At 46.6% G+C, this 23,006-nt stretch overlaps 8 protein-coding genes across 8 annotated transcripts; 5 read left to right on the top strand and 3 right to left on the bottom strand.

The window, feature by feature from the left end:
• Positions 1 to 589: 589 nt before the first annotated feature.
• Positions 590 to 2,337, top strand: N7473_007058 (putative cysteine synthase B; the record flags this gene model as incomplete). Its single annotated transcript, XM_057152998.1, has 3 exons — positions 590 to 782; positions 836 to 1,665; positions 1,777 to 2,337. 3 exons carry the CDS (start codon positions 590 to 592, stop codon positions 2,335 to 2,337), a joined length of 1,584 nt encoding a protein of 527 aa, XP_057007336.1.
• An 829-nt stretch (positions 2,338 to 3,166) lies between these two features.
• Positions 3,167 to 3,625, top strand: N7473_007057 (uncharacterized protein; the record flags this gene model as incomplete). Its single annotated transcript, XM_057152997.1, has 1 exon — positions 3,167 to 3,625. The coding sequence occupies one exon, from the start codon at positions 3,167 to 3,169 to the stop codon at positions 3,623 to 3,625; it is 459 nt and encodes a 152-aa protein (XP_057007335.1).
• A 662-nt stretch (positions 3,626 to 4,287) lies between these two features.
• On the top strand, positions 4,288 to 6,328 carry N7473_007056 (ferric reductase family protein; the record flags this gene model as incomplete). Its single annotated transcript, XM_057152996.1, has 4 exons — positions 4,288 to 4,424; positions 4,486 to 4,736; positions 4,802 to 4,916; positions 4,969 to 6,328. The coding sequence occupies 4 exons, from the start codon at positions 4,288 to 4,290 to the stop codon at positions 6,326 to 6,328; spliced, it is 1,863 nt and encodes a 620-aa protein (XP_057007334.1).
• Positions 6,329 to 6,866: 538 nt separating this feature from the next.
• N7473_007055 (uncharacterized protein) lies at positions 6,867 to 7,928 on the bottom strand (the record flags this gene model as incomplete). Its single annotated transcript, XM_057152995.1, has 3 exons — positions 6,867 to 7,310; positions 7,388 to 7,860; positions 7,919 to 7,928. 3 exons carry the CDS (start codon positions 7,926 to 7,928, stop codon positions 6,867 to 6,869), a joined length of 927 nt encoding a protein of 308 aa, XP_057007333.1.
• A 4,920-nt stretch (positions 7,929 to 12,848) lies between these two features.
• Positions 12,849 to 17,023, bottom strand: N7473_007054 (cytochrome P450 monooxygenase; the record flags this gene model as incomplete). The annotated part of the gene is made up of 6 exons (XM_057152994.1): positions 16,887 to 17,023; positions 16,797 to 16,831; positions 16,026 to 16,709; positions 15,713 to 15,971; positions 13,020 to 13,927; positions 12,849 to 12,959 (listed from the first exon to the last, which is right to left on the bottom strand). Exons 1-6 carry the CDS (start codon positions 16,945 to 16,947, stop codon positions 12,849 to 12,851), a joined length of 2,058 nt encoding a protein of 685 aa, XP_057007332.1. The 5' UTR covers positions 16,948 to 17,023.
• Positions 17,024 to 17,667: 644 nt separating this feature from the next.
• On the top strand, positions 17,668 to 18,908 carry N7473_007053 (Zn(II)2Cys6 transcription factor domain-containing protein; the record flags this gene model as incomplete). The annotated part of the gene is made up of 2 exons (XM_057152993.1): positions 17,668 to 17,736; positions 17,808 to 18,908. 2 exons carry the CDS (start codon positions 17,668 to 17,670, stop codon positions 18,906 to 18,908), a joined length of 1,170 nt encoding a protein of 389 aa, XP_057007331.1.
• A 146-nt stretch (positions 18,909 to 19,054) lies between these two features.
• N7473_007052 (RTA1 domain-containing protein) lies at positions 19,055 to 20,044 on the bottom strand (the record flags this gene model as incomplete). Its single annotated transcript, XM_057152992.1, has 3 exons — positions 19,055 to 19,521; positions 19,586 to 19,834; positions 19,897 to 20,044. 3 exons carry the CDS (start codon positions 20,042 to 20,044, stop codon positions 19,055 to 19,057), a joined length of 864 nt encoding a protein of 287 aa, XP_057007330.1.
• A 708-nt stretch (positions 20,045 to 20,752) lies between these two features.
• On the top strand, positions 20,753 to 21,713 carry N7473_007051 (RTA1 domain-containing protein; the record flags this gene model as incomplete). Its single annotated transcript, XM_057152991.1, has 3 exons — positions 20,753 to 20,900; positions 20,964 to 21,212; positions 21,277 to 21,713. 3 exons carry the CDS (start codon positions 20,753 to 20,755, stop codon positions 21,711 to 21,713), a joined length of 834 nt encoding a protein of 277 aa, XP_057007329.1.
• Positions 21,714 to 23,006: the final 1,293 nt, after the last annotated feature.

Here is a 23,006-nt window from a genome sequence, read left to right as displayed (position 1 = left end):
CAATGACGCGATTCCTACAGGCGATCGTACCGTTTTCATAGTTCTTGATCCAGGATTCTTCACCCGATGCTATCCACCGGCGAAAGCCGATCAGGACCTCGGAGGCGTGTTTCTCGGTTATGAGTCAAAAAAATGTCTAGTTGCAGAGCGCAATATGGATAGCTGGGTGGGATTGAGTTTGTCTTACGCGATATCTTCGTGATCAGTATCCGCGCTTGCCTCATTCATCGCGATCCACGGAGAGGCATTTTTGGCGGTTGCAGCGTTGTATGGACGGCTGCTCCCCCAGCTTCGTATATCCCATATCCGAGTACCTGAATAGTTTGCTCACGTTGTCTGAAGATCTGTGCTAGTGGGTCTGCTCGGGCAAATCTCATGTTTTCCTCGTGGTTCCTACCTTCTGGGTGCCAAGCGGACGCAACGGGATAGCGAGGGGATTGATGTCGTTATAGCACTATATCTGCCAGGGAATTCCCGCACATAGTCTCCCTTATAATCCAAAATAAAAGACTGTTTTCTCGGTGTCCGCATTGGTATCACGGGCATTGGATCTCTCCGGAAGACGATCGACCCTCCACGGAAAAACACAATGACCAACTCCAACAACCGAAATGTATACTTCGGGCCTGACTCATTGAAGAAGTACTTTGACCCAGATTGTCAGCCTCCATTACCTCTGGTCGAGCTGCCAGAGTATTTGAATCCATTCTATCAGGATGGCGTTCGAATTTATGCAAAGATGATGACCATGCATCCTGCCAACAACGTCAAGGCCATGCCAGGTAAGATGAGATCAGGCACATTAATACACCGCTTGTTACTAACATGAGAGTAGCATTGAATATGCTCGAGTCAAGCGTCGTCCCAAACCAAACAAAAACAATCATTGAATACAGCTCTGGGTCAACGGTGATCTCGATGTCAATGATTGCCCGGGTTATGCATGGCGTGCAGGACACGCGGGCGTTTCTGAGCAACAAGACTAGCGATGCTAAGCTGAAGTTGATGCAATTCTTCGGCTTGGATATCACACTATTTGGCGGACCGTCCCAACCAGAGCCCCTCGATGGCCGTGGCGGTATCCAAAATGCCCGCCGTATGGCTAAGGAAGCCGATGATATCGTCAATCCCAATCAATATGAGAACAACGATAACTGGCAGTCGCATATGCGATGGACTGGCCCTCAGATATTCCGGCAATTGCCCGAGATCAATGTTCTCTGTGCTGGTATGGGCACCTCTGGCACTATGACCGGTCTGGGGACATACATCAAAGGTGTCAAGCCCTCCGTGATGAGACTCGGGGTTTGCACAGCTGCAGGTGATAGGGTGCCAGGTCCCCGATCCTATGCGCTGATGCGCCCTGTGGAGTTTCCATGGAAAGAGGCAGTGGATGCAATCGAAGAAGTTGGCTCTTCTGACTCGTACGGTCTGTCCCTGAAGCTGTGCCGTGAAGGACTGGTATGTGGTCCGTCATCCGGATTCAACCTGCAAGGTTTGTTCCAGATGCTATCAAAACGGAAGGCCGCGGGGACGCTGCCTGACTTGGCTGGTTCGGACGGGATTACGCATTGCGTCTTCATGTGTTGTGACCTGCCATATCAGTATATCAGCGAGTACTTCCAGAAACTCGGGGCTGAGGAATTCCCGCCCATCCGCAACGAGGTAAGCTTCCCCGAGTCGCTGACGCGTCGTAGATTCCACCCCCAAGATCCCCACTTGATCGTGGATCCCCATTCTTCTAGATTTATCACGCTGACAGTTTCTGTCGAACAGCGCCTGACCAAGGTTGACCTGCACCGATACGACGAGGCCTGGGAGCGCGATGCCCTCGAAGTCCTCCCACAAGTCTACGGCTCTCCACGACCCCTGGACCAGACTCCGCTCAGCGAGATCACCCTGAAGCCACTACACCGAGTCCTCGACCTCCGCCAACCCGCGGACTTCAATGCCTGGCACCTCCCAGAATCAACCAATCTACCGCTGTCGAGTGTTAGGCTCCACACGGGATCACCGTTTTCGGATCCAGCCGTGCTTGAGGCACAGTGGGTGGAGCTGGAGCAGATCTTTGGGGACGAGCGCCTGATCTCAGATCTTGGTTCGCATCACGTTCTGGTAGTATGCTATGACGGAGATACAGCGCGCGTGGCTACCAGCGTGCTTCGGGCCAAGGGCCTTGATGCGGACAGTGTGCGTGGAGGCCACCATGCGCTGCGGATGTATGGCATTGGGAGCGGGAGTGTAGAGCGCGGGGTGTCAGTATCGGCGGACTGTTCCGCGAGCAAGATGCCTATTGCGGCAACGGTCTCTGTCTCAGCTGTTTCTCTTGATTATTGAAGCGCGTGTCAGATGAGGATCGTCATCGTTCACGCAGTCAGGAATGTAGGCTTGGAGCGGGTCATCCAAGGTGTTAGGACTGATCCAGAACGGCGAAGCTGGGGGCGGTTAACATTGTAAAAAGTCATTGTTGACTAGGTAAATCGAATCATCATGATACTTGTTTGTTTCCTGGGAAGTTGGGATTTGAAGCTCGTAATATTGATAATATTGGGACCTGTAAATTACTAGATTCGGTTAGTTTTGCCGGCTCCGGGCTTAGATCCAATACACCTGAGTGTACTGTACTTTTCTTCGCCAGCCATAAACAAGCAGTTCACTATTCCAGACATAATCATTCCGACCACACGAAGTCAGACCAAGTTATCCAATACCAAGCGGATATTAGATGTCGACCGAACTCCCAGCCAGGATTTTCACGGTCCCATGATAGAATGGCTGGACCTGGACTTCTCAGAGACCTCACCTGTAAAGCAAGTCAACTGGAAAGATTCTCTGAATGAGATGATTCAAGGGGTCGAGGGATGTTCCCACATCACTTTCGCACGCCCGCTCGAAATGCCCCATAGACTATGGATTATCATTCGTAAGGACCAGGACTCGAATGAAGACAGAAAGAAGAAAAACTGACAAATGAGTAGAGTGGTTGTCTGAAACACAACGAAATGAGTTCCACAGAACAGACACAATTGCTAGCAACGCCAAGAAGACCCTTTACCAATACAGCGACAATGTCCATTGCAGTTATCGACTTGACTACTCCATTGGAAAGATAATCTCCGCTGGCTTCCCCTATTATCTCGATCCAAAACTAGTCCACGAAGTGTGGATGGTTTACTTTCCTATCTACACGTTAGATGCTGTAAAGAAGCAAGAGCGTCAGCTTCCTTTGCTAACAGATTTCTATGAAAATTATGATGAGTCTAATCCGATGACCGGGATTGTCAGTCAGGATATTGCCTGGCTATCTGGAGAGATCAATTACCATGGGGTACAATGTCAACGCCTCGTATGGTTCATGAAGTGGAAATCCAAGGAGGCGGAAGAGCTCTACAAGACGACCGTACGATGGGTGGCGGGGCATGAGGGAAAATCCAGCAAAGTACAACTGACAATAAATATCTTCATAGATGACTTGAAGAGCATTGCAATGGTCGGGTATGAGACATGGCACGCTCACTTTGAGGATCTCCGTGACGTGCTAGGTATCCGTGTCTTCAACCACCCTGCTTTACGCGGAACCGGTTTGGGTGCGCTGAAAGACACGAATGAACTTGGCAATAGGTGAATCGTGCGCAATTTTGCTCCAGCCTCAGTGGACCTAGGCCTAGCTTGGTTAGCGTGTTTTCCAGCAAGGATGGTGTATCTTGAATAACATTCGAGGCACAAATGCACTCTCGAAAATTAGGGAATTAACTCAGTTCGAGCAGATACCAAGAAGAAGGAACTAACGTCTCACATTAAGTAACAAGGATGAAAGCTGTTTGATTTCAGCTAAATTTGCGCAACTTACCGCAGATCATCGCGGCAGATCGACACAGAGAATGCTATCAGTTATGGAGCTCATCTCTCTCAATTACTCCGTTCCCTGGTTCGTTTGCCGTCTTCGTTGCACCTGCCAGATTGCCGTTTTCAGCACAATCCTTCTTTCACGGCTCTAGTAGTAGTTCAATGGAATACATCCATGAACTCATTGACATTGCAACCAAATGACTTAATGATCAAATCATGCAAAGCGTGGCCTCCGATGCCTCCGGAGTCTTGACCCTGCCAAGCTTTAACCCGCTGATCGGCCCCGTTTTCTATACTCCGTCATTCTACCCCTTGGTCATCATAACAATCTTGTGGCTTGCTCGGTTTGATCTGATTCATCACTTTTCTTCTTTGACAACAACGATTATCGAATGCCGGTGAGAAAGGCCAGATAGGTTATCTGGTTGGCTCATGATGATGGATATGGACATGGACATGTCGGGCGGTGGTGTCCCCTGGCTTGATCAGCCTGTAATGCTCCACTCGTCTCGTCAAGATAAGTGCAAGTTATCTGGTGCACAGTGTGCTTATCGGAATAATCACTGGAGATACTGGTATGCATTCCAAGCATTGTCACTTGTGTTACTGAGGCTCATATCATCCGGGAGACTACAGGTACCAAGCCGACCATGTATATGCCCTGAACACAGTGTATTTCTGCTGTGCAGTTATTGCGATCTTTGCCATCTCGAATATTCTCGTCAAGATTTGTCCAGATTGGCTCAAGAGAACTCGAGTATGGCGGACAATGACTTCAGTCTCCCGGTACATGTCCTATCGGGGGTATCAGTTCCCGATGCTGAAGTATTGGTCTCCATCTTTGGGTGTCACCATGTTGGGTGTCGTGGGTGCAATACTCTTCCTCGGTACGTGTGAAACTGTAATTCAGCTTGAAATTGGGATAAGCTAGAATCTTATATTCCATTCACAGCTATGACACTCGGACCTAAGCCCTACTACTGGCCCACCGATGCTAGTTATGGAAGTAGCCCACCCATAGCGACAAGGGCAGGCTGGATGGCTCTAGCTTTGTTGCCATTTGTCCTGTGAGTATTGAGTCCCACTCCATCAAGACCGCCTAAGATGCTAATATACAAGAAGTGGCCTCAGTGTCAAGGCCAACATGATATCTGTCCTAACTAGCATCCCTCATGAGAAGCTTCAAATTTTCCATCACTGGACCAGCTACGCCATGTTCTTGCTTGCACTCATCCATACTTTCCCATTCATTATATATCATATAGATAAGGGTGATATGGTGAAGCAATGGAAGACTAGTCTAGTCTACTGGACGGGCATTGGGGCAATTATCCCGCAGGCCTACCTAACTATCATGTCGCTTCCGTTTATTCGAAACCGATTCTACGAGTTCTTCAAGGCTACCCATATGATTGCTGCAGTTGTCTTTATTGTCTTCTTCTTTCTTCATTGTGACTTTCGGCTCTCTTCCTGGGACTACTTCATCGCAAGCGGCATCATCTACTTCCTCTGTCTATCATTCTCCCAGGTGCGCACCTATCTGATGCATGGCATCCACACGGCCACACTCGAGCTACTTCCCAGCGGACTTGCCCGAGTCTCTGTTCCGACTGTCATCAAATGGACGCCCGGCCAGCATGTCTTTGTGCGTTTCCTAACGCCAGATTTGCATCTACTTACCGCACATCCGTTCACTATCTCCTCTGTCTACCGCGACCCGGATCAGGCAGGTAAAGCTCCAGAGCTCGCGTTTTACATCAAACCCCGACGTGGGGTAACCGCTCGCCTTGCCGCGCTGGCCGCCAAGCAAACCGGAATCACAAAGAAGATTCTCATCGAGGGGCCATATGGCGGCGTGAGCACTCATCACATGTCCCAATTTGATACGATACTCGTCATCGCCGGTGGATCAGGCGGCGGCTTCTCGCTCGCGATGGTAGATGAAGCACTGCGGGTGTCTGGCCTTCACACCGGCGAAGACGAATCGGGTCAAGAAAGCCGCCGACGTCTCCAAGTTGTATTCTCGACCCGGGATACACCAATGGCAGACTGGTACATCGACGAAATTGAGTCGCGCCTCTCACAGTCCACCACCCTACCGGGCTCAGACAACGGCTTCGAGACTTCGGTCTCGGTGCACATTACCTCAAAACCTGACCTAACTCGCTCGACCTCGACGCTAGACTCGGAGAAAGGCACCGCCGGCAAGTTACCTCCAACAGACATCACGACAACGGGATCGTTTAGTCTTAATATTTACCGGAATGCCCGCCCTGATATTCCTGGCCTCGTGGCTCGAACGGTAGCTATGGCTCACGCGAATCCGATGCCGAATGGCAAGAAACAGCGGATTGGGGTTCTTGTTTGTGGTCCCGCGTCCATGCTTCATGACACTCGGAACGCTGCAGCGCTGGCGCAGAAGCGGACATTCGGTGGTGAGATTGAAGAGCTATATCTACACTCAGAGTCTTTTGCGTGAGTCTTCTTTTTCTTGTTCACGATCGCAACGTATACTGACTGACCGCTCCTGATACAGGTGGTGATTAACTTTACGTGATAGCTTTGGGATTGATATTTGCTGGCCTAATATTCGCTGGAACGCTGTACTTTCTGTGTATATACCCAAAGGAGCACTTGGCTCCACAATACTGTTGATGTTGTGACCTACTTTCTGATGGTCCTTATTTTTTACTGTACCTTCCTCATGCTTAGTTGCTTCGGTGAATGCTACCATGTTGATCTGATATCTTCGTGTCTGAGCTACAACAATTTAAGATCTTGCCATACTTAATACCTCAGATATTTCTCTCTGTAAGGTCCTGAGTCACCATGGCCAGCGACTAGGTAGACAGACTGCATATATTACTACAAAGCTTGGTGGTTATAAATAGGGAGGTATAGTGGTGATTTGATGATTGTCAATCTTTGTCTGGCACGATATTAGTAACCAAGGGGGTTTAAAACGTTTGGTGAATCACAGTAGCTAGAGCTCTGTATGACTTACTGTTTCGTTTGCTTCACTTGTGTTTGGCATAGAGCTCTTCTGGTGTCGAGCATATGTTGTGCTCGATCACGTTGCCGGTGCCCTCTGTATCGACGAACAGATCGAGAGTATTGTCGCGGAAAATATTCTTGACGACATTATTGCCCGAGGCAATAGCTAGAGTCCCAGTCGATTGGTCGTCGAAGATGGCGAAACCTGCAGTGAAGCCGCCATTGGTTTTTCCCTTGATAATGTTGTGTTGAACATCGGTATTTACGGCGCCGGAAATGATGATTCCGAACACACTCCCTGGCGGGCAGGTTGGATTCGATGGGTTATCATGAATCTTGGCATCGTCGATGAAAGGATCAACAAAAGCCCCAATGCAGCAGTTACGGACATCGTTTTTTACCACGTCTGCGGCTGGTGTTTGAATGCAGAGGGCAATGATGTACCCGGAGATGTGGTTTGTCGAGACCTGGGCATCAGCGAAGTTATCCACAAAAATGCCGATGAACTTCAGCCCCGTGTCTGACATCACCGTATTGCAGATACAATGGTGTTTTTTGAGCCGTCCGAGAGCAAGCCGTACTGTCCGCCGTTGGTGAGGTCGTTCCGGGTCACACTAACATCCTGGCCACCGACAATCGCCACGTTTTGGCCCGAGAAGTTGTTGATCTGGAAGCGGTTGATTGATACACCCTTCACTGGCTTGCCCACCGAGATGACCTTCCTGTGTTCGGACAAAAAGGGCGCCAGGACAACATCATATCCGGTTACGCAGATACCCGCCTGGGTGTTATCACCGGCAAGACCGGAACATAAATTTGAAGCAGCCGAGGAGGGAGGAACGAGAATGGCGCCATGTCCAACCAGGGCAATCCCGTCTTTGTCGATAGTCAACTGCTCGGTGTAGGTTCCACGCTCAACAACGATAGTATCTCCGGGAGAAGCTTTGTTGATCGTGGCCTGGATGAACTGACCGGGCCAGACCTGTATTTTGGCACCGGTTGCGGAGCTAATAAGCCCTAATGCAACCAGAATGAGCGAAAGACAGGCTGTGCGTGCCGGAGGGTCGAGGAGTACGTCGCGCCATCTAGGCTTTTTGCGGTCGCGTCCTTGTGATTTGTGTATTTGTGTTGTATTCTGTGGAGAAAGAACACGCCACTTTTGGTTAAATGATATTTATTGAGTTACAGGAAGCAGGAAATATGAGGGAAGACTGAGTGCTTATATAGAAGCAAAATCGCTCTGCTCTGGATTCAATGTCTGGGCTGATGCTGTCATAACTGTTTTCTGATTACGAGGGACCTTGGGATACGGACGTCATGATGCTAGAGACTATTATTATTGTGATAATGATAATCAACTGTCTGATGCTGTGGCAATCATCACTAAACCTATCAATTTCCGTGCTTATTGTTGCCAACTTAGCTTTGGGACATGTAATATGAATTTTGAATTCAACCGAGTTTTCCAGACCGAAGAATGATCCAATCATACGGCCGTTTTATTCTAGGCCATAAGTAACTAGTATTTGCTGTCGTCTAGTCCTACTGACACCATCGCACTTTTTAAATTATTGTGGAATAGGTGTGGCACGTACTTCTCAGTAGTAATGCGTAAAGAGGCCATGACATAAAGCACGGAAGCACTGCCAGCGCTAGTGAGCGGCTCGCAATAGAATTATACAAGAATAATGCAAAGGGAAGAAAAAGGTCAGTAAAGATGAGGTCTAACTCAGAGATTTGTTTTCAACAATACTTGAGAACCATACACTCATAAACTTTGGTTTGAAACCTTAGATCTCAAGGGCAGAAGGAACCGACAATATGGCATATCGTCTCATCCCCCAGACTTGCATTAGGCCGCTCAACGAGCCACATACGTTGTTGACTCCCTAAGCTATTACCCTGCGATCCCAGGCCTCTTCACGACTAGGATTCCGGGCAAAAGTTTCCCGTATACCAGTCCCTCTCGACTGCACCATGAAGCCGAGGTGGCTGTAGCGTCCAGTCAAACCAAATCCTTCACTCCCTGAAGTCGCTAAATAAAGTGCTGGTATTGGTGGGTAACAGTACCGTATTCAGATGCCAAGATGCCAAAAAATCGAAAATCAAACCACGCTCACTAGACCTAGAATAGGGGTTTGTTTGTATCTGGTAACCTGTCGCAGCATGTTTACCTGGGGGTAAAATTGCTTGTTTGCCTTATTGTGTTGTGCACAAGCGTGATTGATCCATTGCTACTCATCTCTCCACTTTGTAGTGCCATTGATATACACGAACGCTTGAGTCACGATAGTTTGAGGGTCCGTTATTAGCCATCAACTTTTTGAAGACTGTAAGGTTCTGATTATGTTATACTAGAGTTTCAAAGGAGATTTTTTATAATTTCAAAGGGTACTGCCACTAACTGCCAGAGAATGAACACTGCGGAGTGCGGTGCTTAGAGTGGCTGTAGAGAAGGTGTGAGTGGCGTAGATCTCCTACTAATTTAGTTCAGTAGTGCTTAGATTATAGGCAAAGAGAGGCTACGGGTATTCCATAAGGTTAAGTGGATGGCGTCACAGAAAGTGCTGTGTAGTAGCTGGTAGGCCCCACTCACGGCAAGCTCAGTGAGAGGCGTAGAGAAAGACCATACTTGCGGTACTGTCTCAGGGACTTTCGCTATTGTTCCCTAGAAAATGTAAACCAGGAGCTAATAAATCACAGGTAAACTTAGGATGGTGCCCAGCATGCTTAGCAAATCATCAGTAGTGTTCCAGCCCACTGAGTAGATCAGTGACCAAAAGCGGCGAGGGTCTGAGCACTAAAACGGAAAGTAAAATTCCAGTCGTGGCATAGGAAATTCGGTACGTAGGTAGTCGGTAGAGCTAGTTCTAGTCTCACGCATGAAGGCCCCGGCAATAACGATTACTAACGGATGTCTATCTAGACGACTAGCAAGAGTAAGGGTATCTATTAATATTAGTGTTATCACTAGGATTTATGTATTAGAGAACATAGTACCTAGATTGCTCTTAAGTCCGCCAACAGTATCTCTAGCTGATAAACGAGTGCTCTGCAAGAGTAGTTGTATAGCATCCTTAGAGTCTAGTCTGTTGAGCTGAAAAGACTTCCCTAGCTCAGTCAACCCTTGGAGCCGAGATATAAGAAGAATAGAGCTATACTCGGAAGTAGGGAAGAATTCCGGGATATCATATACATCACTAGTAGTGCTATTATCGGGGAGGTATTGATTGATGTTGTCGACATGAGTGGGTGCATAAGCCCATGCTATCGAACTTGACAGAATGCGACGGAACGTACCGATCTTCAACGATTGACATCAACGGATTGTACACATGACGAAAGAGCTTCAACACTCTACATTTCTCCTGATTTCTATGAGATTCTAGTCTGACGTATTGCCTCGATTTCATAAAGATTATAAATACTGCCTGTTTTCCATAGCTAGTTGAATCAAGTTTAATGATTGTGATGAAGTTGGAGCATTCTTCTATCATAAGTTAACTTCCGATTCTGAGCCGAATCGTACGACGACCTGACCTATACGATTCTTCGCCAATCGTATACTGATTTGACTAACCGTGCACACTTGCTTGCTTGTGCACGCAGAAGGATTTATGCCGACCCTGTAAATCCGACATGAAGTTATATGATAGGCCTAGTAGTAGAGATAGAAGAGAAGAAGGAAAGGATGCGTGTATGTGAGAAGGAGATGGGTGGTTGAATTGGTAATTGTAAGGTATGAAAGGCTTGGCAAAAGTCAGGCAGAAATCAGGCCAAATATCGTGCCGCCAGAATTTTGATATCGTGCCAGCAGTCGCCCCCTAAAAAAACCTAGCTAACCAATAAAGAGATATTTATTAGGGCTTAGATAGGGCAATACCTTTATCTCGGTAATTAGGCAACCTTACGAGTAGAAGGCTCTTATCCTATTCTGAAAAAGTATATAGGGGTATTAACAGGTGATATACTCTTTGTTTTTGAACGAATTAATAATACATTAGAAGCTTAGTACTATACCCTTTCGTCTGATCTTGCAGAAGATCAGATTAAAACGCTAAACTTTTGCTTATACTTTCTCTATTCAAATATTATAAAGAGAACATTACGATATTCACTTCGCTTAATCTCTGTGTAAGGATATACTCTATAAGTCAGGATAGAGGCCTGTCAATCAGGTAGGAGGAATGGAGCCAAGTCAATAGTGTAGAAAGGTCAAAGACTGTTTCTTGAGGATCACAAAACCTCTTCAACATGGGTCAATTTATATACAGTCTCATCACTCAAACAGGAAGGAGATGTATCCTTGGTAGGGAAATGGGAGCGGGGTGAAACACGAGGCTTGTGTAACCTCTGTCAAGGGTGTTCCCTGCAGGAGTTCGTACACGTACTGATGCCGAAGCCCCAGCGAACCTCCACAGAAAGCCTGACGGCTTATCAGAGCCTGATGCACCAGCACATGGGGAAGGCCTGCCGGCTTATCAGGCCCGGGAAGCCTGAGGCACCAACACTTGGGAATAACCTCATGCCAGGATATATTATAACACTCTGAGTAAGCTAGTATAGCTAAAAGAGCTACTCTAGAAGCCTCTTTATCTAATTGTACTAATATATTCTCTAGGATAATAGGCCTTCTGTGTACCTACCGACTCGCTAGCTTATTATTAACATAGCAGCTAATTCCACTAAGCGATATTTATTTATTTTTAGAGGATAGGCCTAGTTATAAGTAATCAGAGTATCTGCTAATACTTAATCCTCTTATACCACCGCTACTATCAAGGAAATTAAATCAGAATATATTATATTAAAGTAACAAAACATCAGACGAAAGGGTTATCAAAAAGAAAGGGCCATTAAAGTGCTTAAATTGTGGAGAAATTGGCCATACAATCCGTTCCTGCAGGGTATAATAGGCTATATAAATAATATATAATAAAATAGATAAAGAATGAAGTGAAAGATAGATCGAATAGAAGAAAGAGAAGCTCTTATAGTACCGCGTGTCTGCCATTTTGCGTACAATATAGATTTATTATAAATTTCTCCACTATCGTCAAAATTGAACTGCATTAGTCTAAAAATAACATTGGATCAGAACTTCCAGATTCCGGATTTGTTTGCCTGGGACCCAGTCCGAAGAGTGTGAGGACAAACTGTATTCTAAATATACTGTATGATAAATGCATATCCTTCTCTAACATTCTATACGGTGTCAGCATACCCTTCGTTGTGATGACGGCGGACGTACTGTGCTACGTACAGGATGAAACGGGCGGGAGAGCATCGAGAAGACAGCCGATCTTTCGAGAGCGCCGGATCTACCACAGACTATTAACTGCGGCAGAGAGATATAGTGGCTAATACCCTGAGAGCGGAGGGTATCAATTGAATTCAGAAGATCTAGTTGCTCTTTAGTGCATAGATCCTTTAGGGTCGCGGTATGGAAGTTTCGCAGGGCCATTTGGGAGATTCGTAATAACGTGAAACCAGGACGTCCTGTGGAAGAAACTGAGTTAGGCAAAGGATAAGGTCGAAGAAGTACTATTTATATATTACTCAAAGTGATCTATTCAATCATTGGAGCACATGAGTAGTCGACCCCTGAAGGCAAGGGCTTAGGTATTCCGCGCAAAGACTTCCCGACAATTCCGTGAAGCCAGATAGAATGTATGAGCAGTCGAGGAGTATAGGCCGTTCGACTCGCGGGAAAGGCAAATGCCGGGCCTACTCAACCCAGGAGAACAACTTGCTGGTGAAACTAAAGGAGCAAGAAAATTGAAATGGGAAGATATCGCGGGCTATTTTCCTGGTGCACTTCATCTGCACTGCAGATGCATTACTCTACCAAACTGAGATACCGCAAGGCCAAAAATGCTTCCTTCAGCGGTAATGGAAGGGCTCGCGTCAATGACAATTCACACTGGCCCGCTAACCCTAGCTATATAGACAGCAAACGGAGGCATATCTGTAGCAACAGTACTTGGCCCTCTAAATGGTTTCCTTTAATACAGGGGATTGTCAGATGCAATAGTGCCGCCAGTAGAAAGCAGCCAGTCTTGATCGTTGCCAGGTTTCGAACAATCACACATGGCTGGAATTTCGTATTGATCCAGCTATAGTACACAGTCAATAATAGAACGTGAAATGTAGGAAAGGGGGCCACAGTGGCTTACCTGTGATCGAAGCAGTTGGATTCCTGATTTGCAGCAATCTGCCGCTAGACTGGGGGCATCCAAGAAATTTCTGGCCGGTGTCCACCCATTTGTCAGAACTGCACCCTTTGGATTCGATGTGATGTAGGCACCAGCCGCTGGGGTATTGGCAGAGATAGTTTTAACGAGACTATTAAGAGCTTTATCCATGAGAGATTTTGTCCAGCCTTGATAACGGGAGGGGTAGGTTGTGCATGTAATAGTATACGTATTGCCATTGCAATTGCAGGTGGCCACTGCATCACTCCTTCTGTAGGTCAAACCACCACATGAGATCGCCCGTGGAATGAGATCTCTCTCATTAAGCTTCTCTACCATAGTATCAGGGTTAACAAAGCCAAGGTCACCGAGACGTACGGCCTTCGCCATATCTTCCACAGTCCCGTTGTAACTTGTGTCTCCCTGGCCAATATGGAACAGTGGTAATGGATTATAAACGGATCCGTCATATTTTGGCGTGGAATTGCCCAGGTCTCGTCCGGAGAGTGATGAAAGATGTTTCGCAAAGGAGAATTGCACGCTGAATGTTTGTCCATTCACAGTTGAACTCCACACTGATATGCCGCCAGTGATATGCTCATCTTGATCCCATTCATGGAGCACCTCTAGGAAGGAGGAAGACCAGTCTCCGTACCCGTCACAAAGCGAAGCCCCCGAAGGGCCGAAGACAGCAGCCTGTAGTGCGGCCGTTTCGCCACTTGATCGCGACCAGGAACGCTGAAGCAGACCTCCAGTGGGCACACAAAGTGCAGTACCGGGGTCTACTTCGTTGAACTGAACGATGATGGCTAGCAAGTCATAAATGTTCAAGGAGTCACCCGAAATTGCAGATTGAGGGATGATATCCTGGGGGATTGGACTTGGAATTGCTATTTGAATTCCGTCGTAAGCATATTACCTCAAGACTAGCTAGTAGAGTGTAGGGAAGGGGCAAAGAAAAAAGTAGACGAGAGAGGCACCTACCATAACTAAGGCCACCAAGACTCAGGAGTAGGATCCCCGTGTTAACGAGGAATTGATTTGGGAGCATTTTTCGCCTCAAATAATGGATCAAATGGCAAGAGCCAGATCGAATGCTGAGAATATATTATCAATGAAAAAAAGCGCCTGCTCTATGAACTGCGCTTAATTTCAACGGCTGGGTTTTTGAAAGTACGAATAAAAACTGGAACAAGACGGGGATTTATATCCTAATATTTTCAGGCAAAGCCGTAACTTCAACAGCGACGTTACGAAGTTTAGGATAATTTGAAGAAGTGGGGCTCCTCAGCCGGCTCTATCTTGAAGGTCAGCTTCTTCCTCACGTCAGCTTTCTCACTAATGGTCTATTAGGGCCGAATCGAATTGATTAATACAGGCTACGAAACTTCTTGTGGGTAATCGCCGCCCCACACCATGCCGAATTCGGTCCGAATCAAATTGCTTGTTGCATTTATGTTGTCTTCTAAGTAAGAACGGTAATCATCGCAACCATACTATACTAGATTCGACATTTGGACTCTTGAAAGCTGAACTACGAGTACTTCTTTCACTGAATTTGAGGATCTACTCCTTCCTGAACAAGGAACTCCCGTTTTCAGCTGAGATGGAAAAAATCTCAACTCCGTGGGTCTCTAGATTTTATAGCCGAGATGTTCTTCTCATTGTACGAAACAAGGTCCAGATATCGAAACCAAGCAACCAAGTGGAAAATATGTCACTCCCACCGAATGATTTTGTTCAACTGGCCCTTTGCATAACCTCACGACCAATTCATGGTCCTAAAGCTATTCTGGCCGTGTAGGCGGGATGGGTACAAGTTAAGAAAGTCTTGGCAGTTGGGGGTGGAAGCATGATTTTTCTTGCACCCCCACCCCTCTAAGTACCCGAAATCTTGATAATTTTTTGATCTGATCTTTTGGATCTTTTCATCTGTTGCCTAGATCTATCTAAATGCCGCGTGATATTCAGGATTATCACGTGGAAGGCCCTGACCCTAAAGGGTTGGGGTAAGCCTGAAGGATTTTTGATGGGGGATGCCAAGGCCAGAGCCGACGGGTAGGCTATACCCGATTCGGCCAACTATATAGCTGGGGCTGCTAAGCCTATTTTAGTAGCCTTAGCTATCAGGCCTCGAACGCAGCGATTAGCCAGTCGCTAGCTGACGTAAGCGATTCATAGCTGATCGGATCAGAGCGCTCAGAGGCGTGCTCAGTTCTACTCAGTAAGCAAAAGCGGCGAAGGGCTAAGCACTAAAACGGAAGGGGAAAGCCAAGACGTGGCATAGGAAATCCGGTACGTAGGGATCCTGAGGAACATATCTAATTTCTCGTTCTCCTAATATTTACTGACGTTATGAGCGACTAGAACCTTCGTAAGAAAGACAAGACTCATAATTTGATTTTGGTAATAAAAAACATGCTTTGAAAATGTATAAGTCCGCGCCGCCCTTTATTGTCGTAGGCACCACCTGACATGAATTGCTTCCGGCTGCTCTATATGCAATGTAAGAAGAGATCGGCTGTTTTGCAATACGCCCAGGGCCTCCACCTGAGCATCTTTAAGACTCACTCCCGGCCTTGGTTCAATCTGTACCGAAGCCTGGCGCAGTAAAGTGACAAGAACTGCAAATATCTCAAGTTGAGAGAATCTTCTTCCTGGACATGCACGCGGACCTTCGGCCCATGCGAAAAGATGGTCGACTTTATCACTGTCAATATTCTCATTACCTAACCATCGGTCTGGCCTCCACGAAAGAGCATCTGTGCCCCAGTAACCTGGATGTGTGTGTAATGCTGGCGTATGAATATTGACCAGAGTATTTCCCGGGATTGAAATCGCTGATCCGTCACAGCTTGTAATGATCTGGTCTTGATCTTGGGATGCCCTTCGGAGAATATTAACAACGGGGCCATAGAGTCGGAGTGTTTCGTACTGGAAGTTCAGTCAGCCTGTTTCATGGATTGAGGATGACTGGAAATGTGTTACCATAATTGCCTTTACCCGAGTCAACCGATTAAATATACTCTGGTAGGTGATTCCATCCTCCAACGGCATACCAGAGAATATTTCGTCAATCTCGTGGATGGCCCAGGTCTGCCAGTCTGGGAAAATTGCCAGAAGGTAGATAATGTAGACGAGCGTATTGGCGGTGGTCTCATGGCCGGCGAACATGAAAAGAAACAGATTCCCTTCTATCTCCTCGTCAGATAGAATTTGCGCATCGTATGAGCTTAGCATAGAGGAAAGAAGATCTGTCTTTGATGACGGGTAGCGTCTTCGATAATTCACCAAGCTTTGTATGAATGACTTCATTCCTTGGTGACTTGCATAAAAGGAGGCAAGTGACTTTTTGCCGCCTTTTTGGATATCAGGAATCCTCGTAATCATATTGAAAAACGTTTCCAGATGCACTTTTGCTGCATGGGTGATTGGACTGCCCGTGTCTGTGCTGTCATTGTCGTTGTCCATCCCAAGACACGCCTTGAGAAGAACTGCAAAGCTTAGTCGTATCATGGTAGGATGGGTGCTAGAGACAAAGTCTTGTGACATGAAGTATCTCAATGCTTCGGATGCCTCAGAGCACGATGTCTTCCAAACTGCTTCATGTATCGTCTCCGAGAATGCTACGGTGGTACATCGGCTATGACGGCTCCAGTCGGTACCATCGACCTATTCAAATATACCGATTAGTAGACATTCAAGAGAGGAATACATAATTGAATCCTGGGCAGCAAGGCAATTTAGAGAATATCATACAGTAGCCAAGCTTTTCCCAAATATTTGAAGCTTTCCTGGAACATTTGTTAGCACCATGAGATAACAGACAAGGTTCAACGTTCGGCCTACTTGTCAAATCAAGGGGCTTAGGGAAGTCTTTCTTCCGCGTAAGAATCTGTTTGGCGGCCATTGAATCGGCAATGAATAGTTCACAGCTCGCTGGAGTGACGATTGCAAACACATCACCATAGTCTTCGAAGATGGCATATTTTTCCAGAAATGGCCAATTCAGCTGTAGAATTCGAAGAAAGGGGAAGATCTTCCGCCAAGACAAAAGTATTTTAGCTTTGAATAGAGTCCGAAAGCGCATCCACATTCGTCCACGGCGTGGTATAGGACAGACGATCACTGGGACTTTTAGTCTTTGAGCGATGGACCAGTTGCGATAAAGAGGAAGTCCTAGGGTGCCGACCCCCCAGGCAGCAACGATTAGTACCAGTAAAAATATGAACATTGCTGCGAGTGAGGGGAAATTGAGAAATTATAAAAATTACACTGACTCCCAGCGGCAACAATAAATAAAGAGGGGGCTGTAAAGACAGGGCTAATGTCAATATCGTACTAGATCCATCGAGTACCGGGCCGACTGACGACCCACATTAGCCAGCCAGGTTTTCAATCCTCAAACTCTAAAGGCCTGAAAGTGGGGCTCGCGTTCGTATTCGTGATTTTATCTGCATCTGGATCTGCTTGTTGCCGCAGGGCCCCAACATCATCCATCTTACTTATGGCTCGGTCCCCGTCGGCAGTCTCGAATATTACCCCCTAGGCCGAATCTTCGTTTATCTGACACGAGTACGAACACTAAGTGCACAGCCCTACTCCTTCTCCTGAAGGATTACCGCGAGATATGGCCACGCGCCGCTCCCATCAAAAATCACGTCATGGATGCAGCAATTGCAAGCGAAGGAGAGTGAAAGTATGCAACCATGTGCCTTTACTGGACAAAAACCAATTGAATTGTATTTTTCATGCTAATGATTCCGTCAGTGTGACGAGAAGCGGCCATATTGCCAAAACTGCACTCAGCGCAATGACAAATGCGTCTATATCGCACCAGGGCCTTTCGTTTTCGCGGGTGAACCGGAGAGGTCGGCGAGATCATCAGCAAAGACTCCGAGTAGTGCAATATCCTCAACCGAGGCAGGCAACTCCCTCAACAGCTATGCTCCCGCCTTGGAGGCGACAACTGGGGCACCTCCACTGAATTTAGAGCACATGGAATTGGAGCTCCAATGGATTTTGCATACACACAAGATTTTTGCAAGGAATGAAGAAACAAGAAAAGTATGGGAAATACCAGTGCTTCAAGAGGCACTTCATACGCCGTTCCTAATGCACGGAATCATGGCCATTTCCGCCTTGCACCTTGCTCATCTTCGGCAGAATGAGCGCCAAGTAGAGTGGCTCAATATTGCGATCGCGCATAAGAGCACGGCGCTGGCTATCTTTTCAGAACAACTTCATAACATCGACAAGTCTAATGCAAGAGCAATGATGAGTTTCGCCGGGATCGCAGTCGTTTTCAGCTTTGCAAGTGCACTTTATTGCTCCGACTCTGATGACGGACCTAGCCTGAATGCCTTGGTCGATCTCTTGATGCTGGCTCGCGGAGTACAGACTGTTGGGAGCCAAGCAATGGAGTTCCTTCGACACAGCAATTTTGCACCTCTATTCAATATTACTGAACCCGGGGCGACCATCCCCGATGATGTCCTTTCGGCTCTCGATCATCTTGATGATCTAAACGCTCAGTATGGTCAGAAATCAGGGAATCATCATCCGAAGTCCTACGAGCGTGCCATTCAGACGATGAGAGAACTGGCTCCTTTTACCTTTGCAGAGCCGACGTCACTGACAGTAGTGGGCGGGTGGGCTATTCGAGCTTCCCCAGAGTTTTTGGAAGGACTCAAGAACCGTGAACCATTTGCTTTGGTGGTGCTTGCGCACTTTTGTGTATTTCTGCATATCATTCGAGAGAACTGGTGTATTGGACCGTGGGGCCGGCTTATTCTAGGCGAAATAGTGCAGATCTTGGATTCCGACTGGCAACGTCATATAAAATGGGCAGTGGTGCAAGTTTTGAGATAATGACTTATGTGACCAGCGATGAGATTTCAATGTATTTGATTATATATCCGCGAAAAATCCAGATGCATAGTTGTTCAACAATAATAGACCATAAAATCATCATGTAACCTCCCCAACATAGCAACTATTCATGCAATCTCCTGCCCTCAAACTTCTCCCGACCGGCCCATCTCTAGAGCAGAGGCTGGAACAAACTCGCGTGTCCAAATAACCTTCTCTGAGTACTTCTGACCGCGACCAATCAAGCAGTTGATCTCACTGGGGTGCTCATACTGAAGAACCAGCACAGTAATGAACATGAGAAGGGCGTCGAAGACGTAGAGGAAAACCTCGTGCTTCATCAGATATCCATCATAACCTTGCAGGTATTCCACCACACGAATAACTGATCGAATAAGAATGAGAATGCTGGCTGTGTAGAGCGCGATCATGTGGCGGTTCCAGAGACCCTTCAACTCGATCGAGCGGGTAGTTGGGGCCTTGGCGATGCGATATTGGAAGACAATGGCACTGATTGTGAAAAGACCGAAGAAGATGATTTGCACGAAGAGACCGCCGATAATAATGTGTTCACCAGTAGATGGATTAGAGCCTTGGACCATAAGTCCCGCGCCTTGAATTCAGTTAGTTTGGATGTTTCCGTAAATACCTCTGATTGCTGCAATAAAATGACATACCTGATGCCTGCATCAGGAAAGATAGCACATCGCCGGCGACGAATGTCTTGGTGAGCCAGCCTACTCGGATGATGGAGAGCTTCTCCGCTTCAAGCATATAAATAATGCGTCCGAGGGTCATGTAGATACTCGCAGCAAGGAAAGCCGGCGCAATCAGGATCAATGCGCTTTGCATGATATAAGGCCCCTTTGTGAAGTCCGGTGCCTCAAAGGATGCAAGCAGACGTCCAATATAGCCAATAGTTTCCACTAGCAAGAGAAGTCTCGATCAGCATTGTCTCCTGAAGTGAAGCAATATGTTCTGGATTTACAGATTGCGCCAACCAAGAAGGGAATCATGAACCATGTCCTTGTCCGTACGAGCTGATAGAAATGCAAAAGACTGCTCAGCCCGAATAGGACAGTGAAGATGACTGCCGCCGCAGTAGACGGGGTATAGTAGTAGAAAATGAACTCCATTGCTGCCGTGTTTCTTTCTTTTCTCTGTGCTGCTATGTGTTGTGAGATTGAAGATTGACAACCAGAACGATCTATCAGGAGTCTTTATATCTCACGATCAAGCGGAAGGCCACCGAGAAACCCAAAAAACTTCTACCAGCCTCCAAATTCTAATTCATGGGCATCTAAATTAGGGGTGCGTATATCCCTTTCCCTTAAGCTTATTTTTGCCTCGTAATCGTTCCGCACTCCGTTGCAGGAAGGCTGAAGTGGGGCGTCGGGTGTTCGCCACTATTTTTGCGACGGTTTGTTCGTGTTCGTGATTTTGTCCAATTTAGGTGGGATGAATGGGTTTCTCAACCAACACTATTTGAAAATTTATCCGCGACTAGGGTCCTTCGAATTTGGCTGGACCTAGTTCCAGAGGGGCAATTTTATGTCCTACTAATGGATCCTATAGAAACCACGATGCCCACCTACCATCCAATCAAATATCTCAACAAGTAAGGCCTGGGAGTGAACCGAGACAGTAGTCTGATCGATAGTCTCAGACCTTCATTATTATTCGTATATCATGCCCTTTCTAGATATTTGGGAAAAGCTGTTTTATCAATGGTAGCCGTCATATTTAAACACAGTGAACCTAGAAACCTTCAATGCTTTTGCCACAACATTCATTCTTCGCCTTTGTATCTGTTTTCCATTCTCTTTTTTATCTCCTTCCAAAGTATGGCTTACAAACTTTACAATTACAACCCTTCCGGCGGTGCGGCCATTCCGGTTGCTGCCCTTTTCGGGCTCACAACAGTGATCCATATTGTGCAGATGGTTCGTGCCCGGAGTTGGTTCATGATTCCATTTACGATCGGTGGTGTCTGTAAGTTGGCCTACGATATTTATGAGTGTGCATTTGATTGACCTCTTTACTTCTCTTTTCCAGTCGAGGCAGTCGGCTACTTGTGCAGATACATCAATTCAACCGAAACGCCAGACTGGCAAACCACGCCCTATATTGGACAGAGCCTTCTTATTCTTCTTGCCCCTGCCCTCTTTGCCGCATCTATTTACATGATACTCGGACGACTTATTGTGGCTCTGAATGCGAGTTCCAACTCGATCATCCGGCCGTCATGGTTGACAAAAATCTTCGTGATCGGAGACGTCCTTTCCTTTCTCATGCAATGTGGAGGTATGATCTGGTTTCGCTATCTGAATGAAATCCATTGAGCAGTCGCTGATGATATTCCTAACAGGAGGAGGATACCTTGCCAGCGCGAAGACTCAGGACAGTGTGGACATGGGCGAGTATATGATTCTCGGGGGCCTCTTCGTCCAAATATTCTTCTTCGGATTCTTTATTATTTTTTCGGTCATTTTCCATCGCCGAATGCTTGCGTCTCCCATGAACTACGTGGGAGGAAGCCAAATCCCCTGGGTGCGGTGTATGAAGGTCTTGTATACTGTCAGTTGTCTGATCATGATCCGCTCAATCTATCGAGTGATTGAATACGCGCAGGGAAGCGGTGGCTCTCTGCAAAGCAAGGAAGCATTTGTCTATGTCTTTGATGCCGCTTTAATGCTTGCTTGCTGCATTGTTTTCGTTATTTCACATCCTAGTAAGATGCTGGGTGAACAGGGGTATCAAAAGCCTGAAGAACTTGAGATGCTGGCCACTCATTATGGGAGGTAGCCATCCAGATTTGAGCTAGGAAGTTATTAAGTAGAATGCTCGTTTTGCCTCTTGGTACATGTACCAGATCTTCAGAACTGCAACAATCGAAGGAAATAGGCCGATTTTCCGGCAGTTCAATGAAATAGCTGATAATCCCACATGTTTGAAATTTCTGTAGAGTGGCCTCGCCACGTTGGGATAATGATACGAATACGAGTTTCCTGTCCTACAACAACAGCAGTGAGGACCTGACGAGTCTGAGCGTGCCGCAAATACTGCCGGTGCCTATGAGATACGGTGCCATAATAGGAAAAAAATACGGAGCTAGCAGATTTATTCTTCTTCAACTGGCGCAGACCAGGCAGCTAGATATAGCTATTTAGATGCTTAAATACCCATCTATATCATGATATCTCATTCCTTTGATCAACAATTCGCTCCATTGCTCACAAACGCAACTCAAAATGAAGTTCCCCATCCAGCCGACACCAAGAAGCAAGCTACGACTGGACATAGGAATGTGCTTTCTCCTAGCTCTGGTATTCATCCTCATCATCGCTCGGGTAGCCAACAAAGGCACGCCCTCAACAAGAACTAATACATGGGGAATTGCAGTAGTAAGCCGAATATCGCAAAACATTTGCAAATATTCAACTAACACCGCATTCTCCAATAGTGTTTGAAATCTGCAGTCTCACTAGCATATCAAATGGTCACAGGGCACGTTGATCGTTTTAAAAGATGGGGAAGCACCAAAGTCAACAAGATTCTCACCATTATCGATACGGTATTCTGGTTTGCACTATTTATCATCTCTATTTTGGGGACTTCGGCATCACATAGTACGAGCAGTCGGGCTTTGGGTGTTATTATCATCATGCTGGCATTGGTTTTATGGTAAGCGACCTTCTCTTACGCTGGGCAGAAGACTCAGAGCTGATTCAATCCTCCTCAGTGCCTTGGATTGCATCCAGAGCTATATTTGCATTCGTATTCGGAGGTACTATAAGCAATATGGTTTTCTTCCAGAAGAGGGGGCGATGAAGAACTCGGGTGCTGTCTAGATCTATCTTGTGCAGTTGTCGGATCCAAGCATTTTACATACGCTAGACGCTGTTCGTTTCATTCTGTGATGGTTCATGTGTGATAAGAATGTGGGTATCTACCTGGCCTGTCAGGCATTACATGTTTATTGTCCTCATGATTCTCTCTTTCTTTACTTTCTCATGCCCGGATACTATTGCATTGCTATTACGCTGTTATTTTTCATAACTGAGCTGAATTTTTATTTGACTGAAACTCTAAACTTCT

This window comes from Penicillium subrubescens (genome assembly GCF_028828155.1).
Source record: "Penicillium subrubescens strain IBT 31985 chromosome Unknown utg000005l_segment0_segment0, whole genome shotgun sequence".
Lineage (NCBI taxonomy): Eukaryota > Fungi > Ascomycota > Eurotiomycetes > Eurotiales > Aspergillaceae > Penicillium > Penicillium subrubescens.
The sequence above is the reverse complement of the archived record's forward strand: the minus strand, read 5'-3'. Positions and strand labels throughout refer to the sequence as shown.